Source organism: Octodon degus, unplaced genomic scaffold (genome assembly GCF_000260255.1).
Source record: "Octodon degus isolate 3935 unplaced genomic scaffold, OctDeg1.0 scaffold00004, whole genome shotgun sequence".
Classification (NCBI taxonomy): Eukaryota; Metazoa; Chordata; class Mammalia; order Rodentia; family Octodontidae; genus Octodon; species Octodon degus.
Window position 1 is genome coordinate 8,757,442 of NW_004524580.1, and position 13,890 is coordinate 8,771,331.

The 13,890-nt window shown below is 37.7% G+C and overlaps 1 protein-coding gene across 1 annotated transcript in view; it reads left to right on the top strand.

The window, feature by feature from the left end:
• The window catches only part of Acss3 (acyl-CoA synthetase short chain family member 3), a 213,141-nt gene that overhangs the window by 164,662 nt on the left and 34,589 nt on the right, over positions 1 to 13,890 (top strand). The window contains exons 10-11 of the mRNA XM_004623760.2: positions 6,945 to 7,040; positions 10,269 to 10,332. Coding sequence (XP_004623817.1) covers positions 6,945 to 7,040; positions 10,269 to 10,332 — 160 coding nt within the window. The remainder of the gene's footprint in view (positions 1 to 6,944; positions 7,041 to 10,268; positions 10,333 to 13,890) is intronic.

Sequence of the window (13,890 nt, forward strand, 5' to 3'; positions counted from 1 at the left end):
GGCGGGAGGGGTGGGGAGGTACGGCAGAGTGATGGGGGGTGGCCCGAGGGGGTGGGAGTGGGTCCGGCCCATGCTGCGCCTGGGCTGGGACTGGTCCCCCGGCGCAGGGTAGCAGGAAGCTCTCCACACACTCACCGGACCTGGGCTAGGACTGGGTCAGCCTTATTTTCTATATCTCATTTCTATGCTTTTCTACCAGATGGTTAAGACCAAGATAAAGCAAGACCTATGCAACAAGAAATGCAACTTTTGCATCTGCCAAGGTCAATCAAATTCCCTCAGGATACACCCTGAACCCTTTACTGCAGTTTGTAGATCCTTTGTTAGTGTCAGCCATGTGGATGAGTCATGGCCTTTGCCCGACCAACTTGCTTTCTGTGAAAGCCTGAGAGAATGTCCTCTCTCCATGTGACTCTCCCTAGGCACACTCTATGTCATCAGTCACTTTCCTCTGTGGCCCCACAGTCTCCCTGATCATTAAACTTGGGACACAACTGAGCTACAGGATATCACAGTGTAAGTTCTCTTGTGTCCTGAGTCCTCACTGACCTTGAAAGGCTAGGGCCAAATGTTGACTGTCTTTGCAGCCCTTCTTTTTCTCTAATTTTTGGTCTGCAAACTTAGGTTGTTAACCCTCCAGAAGAGAAGCTTAATGATATTATTACTCTATTACATAGGCAATTGAGCTTAACCTTACTATCTGTCTGAATATCAAACATTTTAGACATAACATGGAACTGGTATTTTCCATCCAGAATCAATATGTTAAACTTTAAATCCCTACAGAATGTGAAGGAAAAATAAGAAAAAAAAAGAGGAAATCTTATTTTTAAAATAGGAACAATTACATATTTTTACACAGAAATTTAGAAGGATTTTATAATATTGTAATGGAAACATTCAGAGTATTTATTACTGTATAAGAAGAAAAAATTACACCCAAATCTAGTAGCAAAACAAAAGGAATATGGCTCAGTCAGCGATCAGAACAGCTCACAGAGCACTCAGTGGTAATGAGACCTGAGTCCTAGGCAGCTTTACTCTCCTGCCTGGGGATGTCTAGAAGGTTGGACTCACTTAGAATTGTGGCTGCACTGCCCACACATAGTTTCTATAGCTTGCCACATCTAGAGGAGTAAATTAGCCATTGTGCACAATGAATCAGTATTTCCAGAAGAAGGGCTTGAAGATTGTTAAGGTACACATCTGGAAATGAAATGAAATTCCCTCCACCATTAAGAGTAGTCCAAAGGAAGTTCCACTTTAATAAGAAGGTACACAGATCCTATGCTTTCATGGAAGGAGTATAGAAGAATTGGGGCCATCTTTTCCACTGTCAGTAGATTTCAAAGTTGTTATCATAGCTTTTTCAACTCTTCCATAATTTATTGTTTAGTCACTATTCAGAAATAAATTATTAGTATTCTAATATATAGTTTGTCAAGATGCAAAGCAGGTCATATGTATTTTGTTTTACAATTTTACCAATGTTTTGTGAAAATTATTGCCTACCAGTAGACATTCTTCTGTGTTTGAATGGTGTGTATTAGTTCCTAATATGAAATGACTTATACTTTTGGAAAATCACCTAAATTCTAACATAAAGATAATACTGTAAAGAACATTATTGTCATTACACATTCCTGTAAACATTTCCTTGTATGTATTCTTTGAAGTGGAATAATTAAGCTAAAACATATATGCATTTTAAAGATTTTTTGTAAGAATTGCTACACTGCCATTTGTAGATAAAGAACACATATATTACAAAATGCTCTGTGATTTGTGTGGGCCACCTACTCATACAGTCTGTCTCCCATTTACCACCTAACTGGCCACCTGTCCTTCTGGAAGTGCTGTGAACTCTCACGTGAGTTGATTCCTGATGTTCAAGAAGTCACCAGAATCTATTAAATAATTATTCTAATGCAGCTTCTTGCAATCTCTGCATTTCCACTCGTTCTTTTATCTGGAAGCCCAAATGAAACAAGTCTGAGCATAAAAACTGAGTGATGTGTGAAAACGTAAATAAGGCATATGCATGTCATTATGACTTGTGCACCTTTTGCTCAAAAATTCTCATCAGTAGCTTACAACATGACTCACGTTCCAACCTTCAGGTCCTGTGGCTCTGAATTCTAAAGGATCTACTTCCTCACACTCACTTCTCTGACTGTTTCTACGAACATGTCTTGCATTCTCCTACAATTATTTGGGTTTCCCTAATTATTCTCAAACACTTTAAGGAATAAACCTACCTCAGAAACTGCTCAGCAAGTTTACTTTCAGATTCTTTTCCAGAGACGTGTATGTGACAGAAACACTCTCCTCTCCTCTTGCTCAGCTGTTAACTGTCTCAGGAAGGGCTTTCTTCTTCAAGCAATATAGGATTTCAGCCTCCCAATAACATTTAAGATCCTGTCAGTTATTTTTATTTTCCTTTACCATGTGTCATTCTTTAATATAGCCCGTATTTTATTTTATATTTTGTACATTGCCTCCCAGCTAGAATGCAAGCTCTAGGAAGATAGTGATTTAGGCCTCTTTGGTTTATTACTGTCCCAAGCTTTAACAATAGTGCATAGCACATAATAGCTACTCAATTAATATTTCCTAATCATTAATTTGTGCCACTGGTACCTGCATTTGAAAATATGAGACTAGAGTCCTTGTTTGTCATGTGGGTTTTTCTTCATGTACTGTGATATAATCTGGGTGACTTTTATTCCTTACTCACTCTGTTTTCTACAGGAGAAACACAGAAATGATATAAATAAAAGCATGTGGACTAGGAAACATTGTTTGGGTTTCTTCCATGGGCCACAGAATTTTTCACAAGCAAAAAGATGTTCCTTTTTCCCTATTGCTTTGTAGGTGGATTAAACATTGCGGTACACATAAAAAGTACTTAGCATTGTTCATAGCATAATTTGTACTGGAAACAGTGTCTGTTAGTTTTGTTGCTTTTTTCCTTTCATGGTAGAAGTTTGAAGAAAACTTCCTTTGAGCAGTGTTATAGGCTATGTCTTGATATCTCCCCCCAAGGCCTCATGTGCTCGTAGATGGGCTGTTGGGAGGTTTTGGGGTCACTGTGGTGGGATGCCCATCAGCAGATTAAACCACGAATAGCTGCTGTGATATTGGGGAGTGAAGTCTGGGAGGATGTGGGTCCATGGGGTGAGATCCCCAAGGGCCTGTCTTACTCCTTGCCCCACTGTTCTCTCTGCCATGCTCTGAGCCACTTCTCTCCTGCTGCTCTGCCACGCTGCCCTGCGATGGAGCCAACCAACTGTGGACTGAGACCTCTACAAATTGTGAGCCAAAACTAACCTTTCCTCCTTGAAATTGGGATAAGGGTATTTGGCCCCAGTTAGGTGAGAGGCAACTAAGACACGTACCATCTCTCTGTAATAGAGTCATTAAAAGCGCTGTAAGGTTTGGCCATGAAACAAAGGAAGTTGCTCTGTTAGCTTCTAATGTGATATTAGGTGACTATGACAATCTGGAATTCCTTTTACCTGCCAAAGTCTTGCCAACCTTTCCCTGGTTGGCACTGTTCTAAAGAAATGATACTGGTGATTTGCTCAGAAACACTCTAGTGTTTCTAGAGTTAGATATCTAACTCTAGATATCTATTAGTATTTCTAGAGTTGGATATCTTTGTAAAGATTTCTCCCAATAAAGTTTCTAATTCTCTTCTTTTAAGAGACTATTTTGGTTTGTATAATGTAGCTATTTCCCAATCACTCCATGACATCTAGGTTTTCTGTCTCCCTAGATAACTACAAGCCAGTTAATTATAGCCTGGGTGGTATGAAGCAGATGTTTTTAGAACATCTTTGAAATGGGGCTTGGGGAGTCCTCAGGATTCCATTTAAGGACTACAGCATGCCTGAGGCTTTCTCTAGCTGGAAGCTTGTTCTGCACTTGGACCAGCTCTGCAGAGGGCCAGAAGCTGGGGTGATGAGCAGGTTTCTGTGCATAAATATGTAGCATATATGTACATACATGTATAGATCAGGCCTTGGCTCCCACAGTATTCAGAGGTACAGAGAAAGGAAACCAGAGTACCTGTCCTACTTCAGTCCCTTGTATGACTCCTTTTTGGTTGGATTCCGAGGAACTGCAACTGTCTGTTTTTATCCTATGTGTATTGCTGACAATAGTCTCTTTTCTATTTCCCTAAATGACTTTCAAAATAATATTAACAAGATACTTTCATTTCTAATCTTCATAGCATAAATTTATGCAATCTATTTTAATTTAATCTATTTTATGTAGCATGAATGGATCATCCTACTCAGCTCCTTTAAAATCTAGAGCCCAACTAATTCTATAGAAAACTATGTTTCAAAATTGTCCCCCTGGTCCCTTTTTGGCACTGGGAGTCTTTGAGCTGAGCTATATCCACAACCTTTTAAAATTTGTCTTGCTCAGTTGCCCAGACTGGGCTCACAGCTGTGAGCATCCTGTCTCAGCTTCCCAGGATGTTGGGATTATAGGTGTCCACCACTGTGTCTCACTCATAGATGTTAGTTATAATCATCAACTAACAAAAGCAGCTGAAGGTTAAAAGACTACAAATAAGTAATAATTATGTAAAAAAGCTCAAAAATCTCTGGAAGTGTATATGTCAGCATACTGAACAGTGACCGTTAACAGCCCTTTGCTAATCTTCTCCTGCATCTTTATACTAGGCTTTATTTGATTTTCATTTCCTCTGCCCACACTCCTCTTCTCTCACTGGGATAAAAACAGTAGCAGGTTGGCAGCATTTGCAGGAACCTCCACTGAGATGGGATGAATTGTGGTGTGGCTTGAGCTTTGTTATTTTGAGCCACTTTTGTTCATTTTTCTGTTAAGTGTCAGGTTACAGGGCCAGTAGGGGGCATTAGATGTATTGGTGTCTCATTTGTAAAGTCTAGAACCATCCATTTACAAGTTGTGGGGGCTTCACAGTGTTAAGAACCATAGAGAACTTGATTAAATGATTGGAGTTCCCCTCTTGATAAACTAAGATGAAAAAAAGTACTTTCAAAATAGATTAACTTTAGTAGTCACTTCCCACCAGTGTTGAAAGAGAAGCATCTTGAGTGGGCTATTGTCTCTCTTAATGTGTTCTGGTAGCTTCTGGCCTTGTAGAGAGCAGAGCCCATGCGTCTCTTGTACCTTCTTTTAAGTATCTCCCTGCACAAGCTTGCTTCCCGCCATCACCTCTCCTATTCTCTTTCACATCTGTTTTGACGGAGATCTGAGGTGAATGTTAAACATTCTGAAAAAGACAAAAGAGAAAATTGTTGTTAACCCTTCCAACCACTTGAATTTCTCTCTATATTTTGATTGCTTTGTGGGGCAAATGGATGGAGGCATTTCATGACTGAAGAATACGACTTCATAAATTAGCTCCCCACTTTTGTCATGATATGAAACTATGTTTTAAGTCTGGTAAACAATGAGAGTGACTGGTTCTGCTTACTTGAGGAATACCCTCAGCAGTGACCACATGGTTTCGAGTCTTAACCAGTAGGCTGTGGTTTGGGAATCATGTTTGAAAGCTGAGGAGTCCATCTTCTGTTCTCAGTGTCAGATGAGCCACTCACATACAATGTGAGTAATAAACTGAATTACTCTGGAAGGTAAAGAACAGTAGTAAATTTTTTCCATCCTTCTAAAGGGATATAATGGTATGATAAATTATATTAAACATAATGGAAGAAAAGAAATCCTTTTTGCATGCTTAGAAAGGTAGATGTTACTCATTTTGGGGTTGCCTTGGACATGGTTGTTTGGCCAGTTAGTCTCTTGCATGTATATTTGGGTATGTATAAGTTAAAGACATAATTTCTGAACTTTTCACTATCAAAAAGCTGGCCAAATAGCTCAGCAGATTAAAGAAACTGCAAGCAGGTGCAGGGGCCAGGGGTTTGATCCCTGGGCCTGCTGTGCTGGCTCCACCCCTGGGCGCACTGAGAGGACAATTGAAACTAGGTGTGGTGGCATGCTCCTGTAATCCCAGCTCTTGGGAGGCAGTAAACAGGTGGATCGCTATGAGTCCCGTCTGGTAGTGAGACCCTGAACACCCTGTAGACCCTTCCTTAAAATACAGAATAAATAAATAAATAAATAAATAAACAAATAAATAAACTTTTCACTATCATTATCCTCTTAATCTGACTCTCCTCACTTCTACATTTCTAAAATATTTTTTACCTCACATTTGTATTTATGGTACTAAACATATTCTTCCCTAAAAATAATCACTGTCAGAATTCATAGTCTTAAGGTAACTTTTTTTAAATCTATAGTATTAAGGAAATTGTGTAGCATAAGCATCTGCCTTTCTGTGTTTTAGAGCTTCTAAACATCCAGACACAAGAGAATGAAAATTACTTGACAAAGCGTTGATAAATCTGCTTGAGATACAGGATCTCTAGGCAAGTCTACTTCTTAGAAAAACAGAGCATAATATTCATGTGTTTATTTTTAAGACTTTAGGCTGTTTTTCCAGAGAATAAAGAACATTCACTGCACAGCTATAATTTACAAAGATAAACATCATAATTTTAAGTGTGTCAAGAAGAACTATCTCTTCTAGTGATCTTTCGGCTTTTAATGTGTGTTGTAGAACATTCATGGTCACCAAATTCCTCATTTTTTATGTCGCCTGATTTGCCACTGGGGACATTAGAACAGCCTTGCTTTTCTTTAGAAAATTATTTCCTTCAGCAAATAAATTACTGTAAGTGTGTATTCTTGAGATTTATAACTGTGAATATATTGTGGAATTACTGGATTTTTAAACTTTTAAATAATACATTTGTCCTATTATGAATGCAATTATGAGTAAATTATGAGGCAAACTAGGATTGGAAATGTATGCAGGCACTGAGAAAATATAATTTCACACTGAAACATTAAGTGATAAATCGTATTTCTTTCTCCAGAAACTGGCTCCCCAATTACAGCATCATGTGTTGGATTAGGTAACTCTAAAGCTCCTCCACCAGGTCAAGCAGGAAAATCTGTTCCAGGATACAATGGTAAGAAGTGAGACTGATTTGAAATATATAACTGAAACAATGGAGAGTGAAATGCTAATACATTTGTCATTTGCTGTACATGCTGTATACTGTATTACAGAAAACATACTGGGTGCTTAATACATATTTAAATGAATGAATGTCTTGTACTAACAATGAATACAGTGCTCGCTTTGGCAGCACACATACTAACAATGAATGCATTATGTTTTAGTATCAAAAATAATATGGTTGCCTTCCGGGGACATTTTCTAAATGGCTATAGGAGCCAAGATAATATCATCCATAGGACATTTTAAGAAAATGTGCATGAAATTACTATGCATAGAACCTGTGCTAAGTGCTCAATACTTGCACCCGTCATTTCATTTAATGCTTAAGTATAATTAATTTAGAGATATTATCCTCATTTGGAGCTGAGTAACTTGATTCTGACAGATGAAAATCTTTCCTAGAATAGCACAACTGGTGAGGTCCTCAGGACAATGTTTGCTTCCTTTTTTTTATTACAAAAGCGTTAGTACTGGCACAATAGCTCAGCGGATGAAGCACCTGCTTAGGCAAGCACTGTGACCAAGGATCGAATCCAGGCACCACATGTAGTGCCAGCCCTGCCCCTGGGCTCTGAGATGGCCACCAAGACTGGATGTGGTGGCACACACCTGTAATCACAGTGCTGGGGAAGCTGAAAACAGGAGGATCACTACAACTCTAAGCTGTGTAGTGAGATCTGGTACCAAATACATTTAAAAAAGAAAAAAAATCATTAAATTCTTTCAAGAATAATGACCTTTGATCCTTGTTAACTAAAACTAAAAACAAAGAGAGTAAACATTCTGAAACAAACCATTTCATCGATGTTGGCTTTTATGTCGCAAACAACCTTTTAATATTTGTTTTAAAATTCATAGAAGCAATCACAAAAAATTAATTTTTCCAATAAGGGCCACAATTTTATGTGTATCCTCGGGCTGCTAAATACTAACATTGTGGAGCAGAACGTCAGCTCATCACCCACAAGGAGGAGGTTGGGACTCAGCTTTAGCTAGTGGTGCTTCCAACACTTCAGGAAAGGCCAGAGAACCAGCTGGATTCAAACCCATGCTCATTTTATAGTCAAGAAAAACGAGTCACAGAGCTTATCCAATTTACATAAAGCCACCAAGTTTAGTTTAATAAACTTATGAGAAAATGCCAGTTTCGGCAACAGAGTGATTCTTAACATGTTACCTATTTGCATATAAATTACAAAATTTAGAGTTTTATCTTTTCTCCTCTAATATAAAAATGTTGTATTTTTCTTCTTGAACCATGTGTACTTAAAAAATGTATAGATTATTTAGTTTAACCTTACAAATATATTTATAAAATGATACTTTGGGTCTTTTTAGGGAGGGCAATGAGTTATTTCTCTAGCCATGGATAGGTGAACCTAAAGTTACTGAAATCCTTTATTGGAATCATTCATTCATCCCCTTCTTTTTATTCAAGAAATTGCTTTTGTGTTGAGACGTTTCTAGGGGATTCTGATTGTGAGACGCATTAAATGCATTTCCCCATTAGCATTCCAGTTACATTGAAAAATAGTAAAAAATATTTATTTGTTTGTTTATTTACTTATTGATTTGCTACAAGGTCTCACTACACAGCATGGACTCATAGTGATCCTCCTGTCTTAGCCTCCCCAGTGCTGGGATCACAGGCATGTGCCACGATGCACACAAAAGCCAGGCACGTGCCACTGGGCTTCAGTAGCCAGCGTCGCGCGCCAGGGGGCAGGGCCTGTGTGGCATGTTGTACCAGGGATCAAACTCCAAAGGACTTGCCAGGCAGGCACTTAGCTAAACTACCCTCAGTTTCGTTTTTATGACCACTTTTAAGAAAGAGTTACGCTTTGATACTTCATGGAGCTTCAGTACAGACGTTTCCTGAGAGCTTGTTTGGAGGTTCTAGCAGGGGAGCGCAGCTACATGTACACCTTTGACAGAGAAACGGCCCTCCCCTATCAGGAGTGATCGTCCTCTTCGACCGAGTGCAATCTTTGGGAGGGACGCACATGGATCATTGAGGGAGAAAGAGGACACCCGCCTAGGCAGCCAGATGAGCCGAATCAACCCTGATGATCAATGGGGTGACAGATATCCCAGTAAGATTGCCCTCACACCCCAGAAGTTCCTTGTCCAATAGCCGCCTGTTGTAGACAGAACAAGTTAAGTGTTTGTAACTGAGGAACCAACACATTTATGGTTGATAATATTCATGTTTTATGGTTATTAAGATTGAAAACCAAAGTATACTATTTAATATTATTGTAAAAACGAGATGTTTTGGGGAAGCAAAAACAACTCTTTCTGTGTGAAAAGTATGGCATGTAATCTAATATTTCAAATTCGTCGGGTCTCTGTAAATTTGCCACTTCATGTACATCTCCCCCAAATAATTCTTAGGCCAACACGATAACAAGGGAATTGTTCCCACTCTATAGACAGAAAAAAGAGAGAAGTAATATAGATCATTTCCACAAGTACATTGTTATTTGGCTAATGTCCTGCGATTTGGAAAAAGAAAAGATAAAACAGGCATATCCTCCACCTTTAATAAACTCACAACCTAGTGAGACACAGGTACTTATAACTGCACTAATAAGTGTCCAAATTGTGTTTCAAACCCAAATGTTCCAGGGACACAAAGCAAGGGCACACCCACCCATGATGTCCTCTTCTAGCTGTTTACAATGGAATGACCTAGATGAGTGGAGTCATATAAAGAGTCTGTTAAAGACTAGATGATGATGATTTATATACAAGCCTGGTTTGCAGTATCAGTCACTAAATGTGGATGCAAGCTTTAATGTAAACACATTCAGGATTTTATTGAGACAGCAGATAAAACACTGGGATAATTTTGCGAAGAATAAATCAACCCAATTTAAGTCTCCTAAGAAGATTATTACACTTTAAGTCAAAATAGGGGATTTCATACCTTTAAATTATTCGTTTTTTACTGCACATAACGTTTTGATGTATTTTTAAACTATTTCCCTTAATTCTGAATAACTGAACAAGATCTTTGCAACTTTCTCTCCTGAACAAAAGGATGCAAATGAACTTAAGGGTAGATTATAAAGGTATTATCATGTATAAAATACAATGTATTCAAGAGTTTCAGAAGGAAAATGTTAAGACTGTATGATTATAGTCACATTTTTATTTGTGTTCTACTTTGTAGTTATGATTTTGGATGACAACATGCAAAAACTGAAGGCTCGAAGTTTAGGAAATATTGTGGTAAAGTAAGCAGAATTCTCAATACTATTTTTTTTAAAGGAGAAGCCTTATATTAAGTAGTGATCGAGTGATTACATCGATAGTCACAAGGAAGGAAGTTTCAGAATGAACTTTTGTGTTTGAGAATTGTGCCAATTCTGTTGTGATTTAAACATGGCAACACTATATAATACAGCAAACTTAGACACAACTTTTAGAAATCGTATCTTGCAATGTTTGAATAACCTTCCTGATTATATAAGTAATAAATACATGATAAAAGTAATTGACACATAAAATATAGACAGGTAAATTTTCTGTACTCTGACACTTCAAAACTGCAACATTGCCATCCTGAGCTACAAAATAATGTCCTCATCAATGTTGGACTGCGTATATGATGGTAGTACTATCCAAATGTGTTGGGACTGAAAAATTCCTACAGCCTAGGGACAGCGTCGTGCTCATAGGTCACTGTCACCTACATAATTCAAGCTCATTATGTGGAAAGTCTTATCAAACTATATAGCACTTACAACAATGTACGATGCACAATAATGACAGTAAACAATGGTTACTACTCTGTCTCTACTGTTGTAGCTTTTATCATTATTTTAGAGTACTTCTACTTATTTAAAAAGTGTACTGCAAGTCATATTGGGCTATACGCTGACAGTAGCCTCAGAGCTATCATGTTTATTACAACTATTGATTGACCCCAGAGGCTATGCCAAGTGGCTGACTTAAACACTCTAGATTTGGGTAAAAATATTTTATGATGCTCACAAATGAGCATCTATCCCATTATTAAGAGACATGCAAGTATATTGTGAACATTCTGACAAACATTTTGTGTTGTTGAATCAGTTAAACCCATTTGGGGCTATTATGGACTGCTTTTCCTTAATCCTGTCTCAGAGAAATTCTGCTTTTGAGATGCTAAGGGTCAAACCTAAGGGCTCACGCAACCTAGGCAAGTGTGCTACTAGTGAGCTAAGCATTTTGTAATGTTTTGTCTGTCCTTTAAAAATATTCACTTTCATTGTTGGTCTTTTCGTCCTTTTTGAACATGTATGACTACAAATTATACTGTATTCAATGTCCTTCTGGTTTTGTCTTTTATGGTTTTATGTTCTTTTTAAACAGTCACTATTTATTGAATATATTTCCAAATGGATAATTACTGGATCAAAATTATTTTATAGGTTTTTGATTTATCAAATATCATAATTTTTGTTAATATATTTCATCATTGTTTATTTTTAGGCAAAAAGTGACAAAAGTTGAAGATCTTTAAATTGATTAAAGCCACAATTTAAAATTGTTATGCTAGTAAAATCTGAAATGCAACTTGATTAAGTTCAGAACCAAACAAATATACAGATTGTTTTATCACTTCTGATTATTATTTTTTCACTTTTTATAATATGGTTTTAAGTAGCAAAATACAATGCTATAAAGAGAAACAATCATTTTTTAAAAATTAATCTTATGTATTTGGTACAGGGTCTCACTTTGTAGCTCCCACTCATAGTGATTTTCCTGTTTCAGCCTCCCTTGTGCTGGGATTACAGATATTTGCCACCACGCCAAGTTTCTATGACTGGCTAGTTGTGTTAGGGGAGGGACAGCATGACATATGGTACCGGGGATTGAACCTAGGTCCTTGTGCTTGCCTAGTCAGTCACTTATACAGCTGAGCTACCTCTTAACCCCATATGGGAAGTCTTGGAAAGGACTTGTTTTGTTTATTTCAATTAAATTTCAAAATAATTCTTGGTACTTGGCACTCTGAAATTGATATAAGACTGCCTTTCTTTAGTATTTTAAATGCTAGGAAGTTGGCAAGCAAAGAGTAGTAAAAATATATAGATATTTTAACTTTGGAAAAAGTTAATAAATGATAGTATGATCCTTTTGCCCATGGTCTTGTACTCAGCAAGCGTAGAAGCACAGTGTTACTTTTTTAAAAGTTTCAATTTTAATGCAACATACCCAAGAAGAGAGAAAAATTAAATATTGATGATATTGTTTCTATTCATGTTTCTCTGAATTGCAATCCATATTCACACAGAACAGGTTGAAAGACAACCTGTTACGAGGAACAAAACAGGAAGGGAGCGCTTGTAAAGAAAATAATAGAAAGATGATTGTGGGTGGACGTTTTAACTTGCCTAGCAAAGCACATGGATTTTGAAAACTTTTCAAAGCACTTAGAAACACACATTTTTATATAATCTAACCATGAATGAGTCATCTCTCACAGAGCAAGTCTTTTAAGGTCCCAGAGATGGCATTTGATGCCAGCACAATTTTAAACCCCTCATGGGATTGTGGTACTCCAAGTTTGGTTGGCTCTGTTCAACATCTATTCAGAGAAAATAAAAAAAAATCAGTATCCAATTTAAACTAACATAACTTATCCTTGTGGTCATTAGTGTTATTTTAAGCCCTTGAAAGTAACACAACCATTCCCTTTAAAGTGTTCTGTGTTTTATATGTTCAGGGCAGTCCCACAATATTCCTTTTCCTGTCTCTTGCTTTCCTTCACCACCCCCTTCTTCTTGAACATCTACCTACCCGGGAAACATCATAGCAGCAACTGGCATGTCGTGACAAGCAGCCCATATTCAGAATATCAGAATGACAGGCACTCCAAGCATGAAACTACTATTACAAATTACCATCTGCAGTAGAGTAGCTTAGTTCACAGGTGTCAGTATATATAGTTAGTCAGGGTGAGAATCTTTCCAATTAACTGCTAGATTAAAAAATCTTCTGAAGATTCTCAGGATCCAGACACTTTCATTCTTCCATATTATGCCTGAGCACTGAATTTTATTGTGTGGATCAAGGGTTCTGTGATTCCACTATAGATTATGAGGATAGAACATGCCAAGACATGTGGCAAAATTTGATTCCTTTGGGCCGGCCAGATAACTCAGCAGATTAAAGCACCCGCTTATGCAGATGCAGGGACTGGGGTTCCATCTCTGGAGTGCTGCACAAGCCCCGCCCTCAGTGTGCAGGGAGATTGAGACTAGGCGTGGTGGCTCATGGCTGTAATCCCAGTGCTTGGGAGGCTGAAAACAGGAGGATCACTCTGAGTCTGATCTGCGTAGTGAGACCCTGTAGATCCTATACTAAACACATTTAAAGAAAAAAAGAATTTGACTCCTTCTTTTGCCTAATAATGAAATTAGATGTTTGAAAATATTACATATTTTGATTTACTTTTTGGTACATCTTAGAACAAAACAATTTTATTTAATAAACAATGCCTCCTCTTAAAATTAAAACAAAGAGAAAATATCACATATATATGTACAAGGTAAGATAAAAATAATCAGAAAGAAAAAAAAAAAGATTTTTCTGGAAAGAGAAGCCCTGCCACGTTTTTTTTTTTTCCAAGACTCATTTGTATAGATAAAAGAAAGGACTCCCTTTTGAACCCCACATTGTGGGCAGCCATTCCATTATAATTCATCAGGCTGATGCCATCTGGATACCTCCAATGGCTGCCCGTGCTATCTGCAGGATACGTTCATATTAACATCTACTAGTAAAAATTCCTAATGTAAACC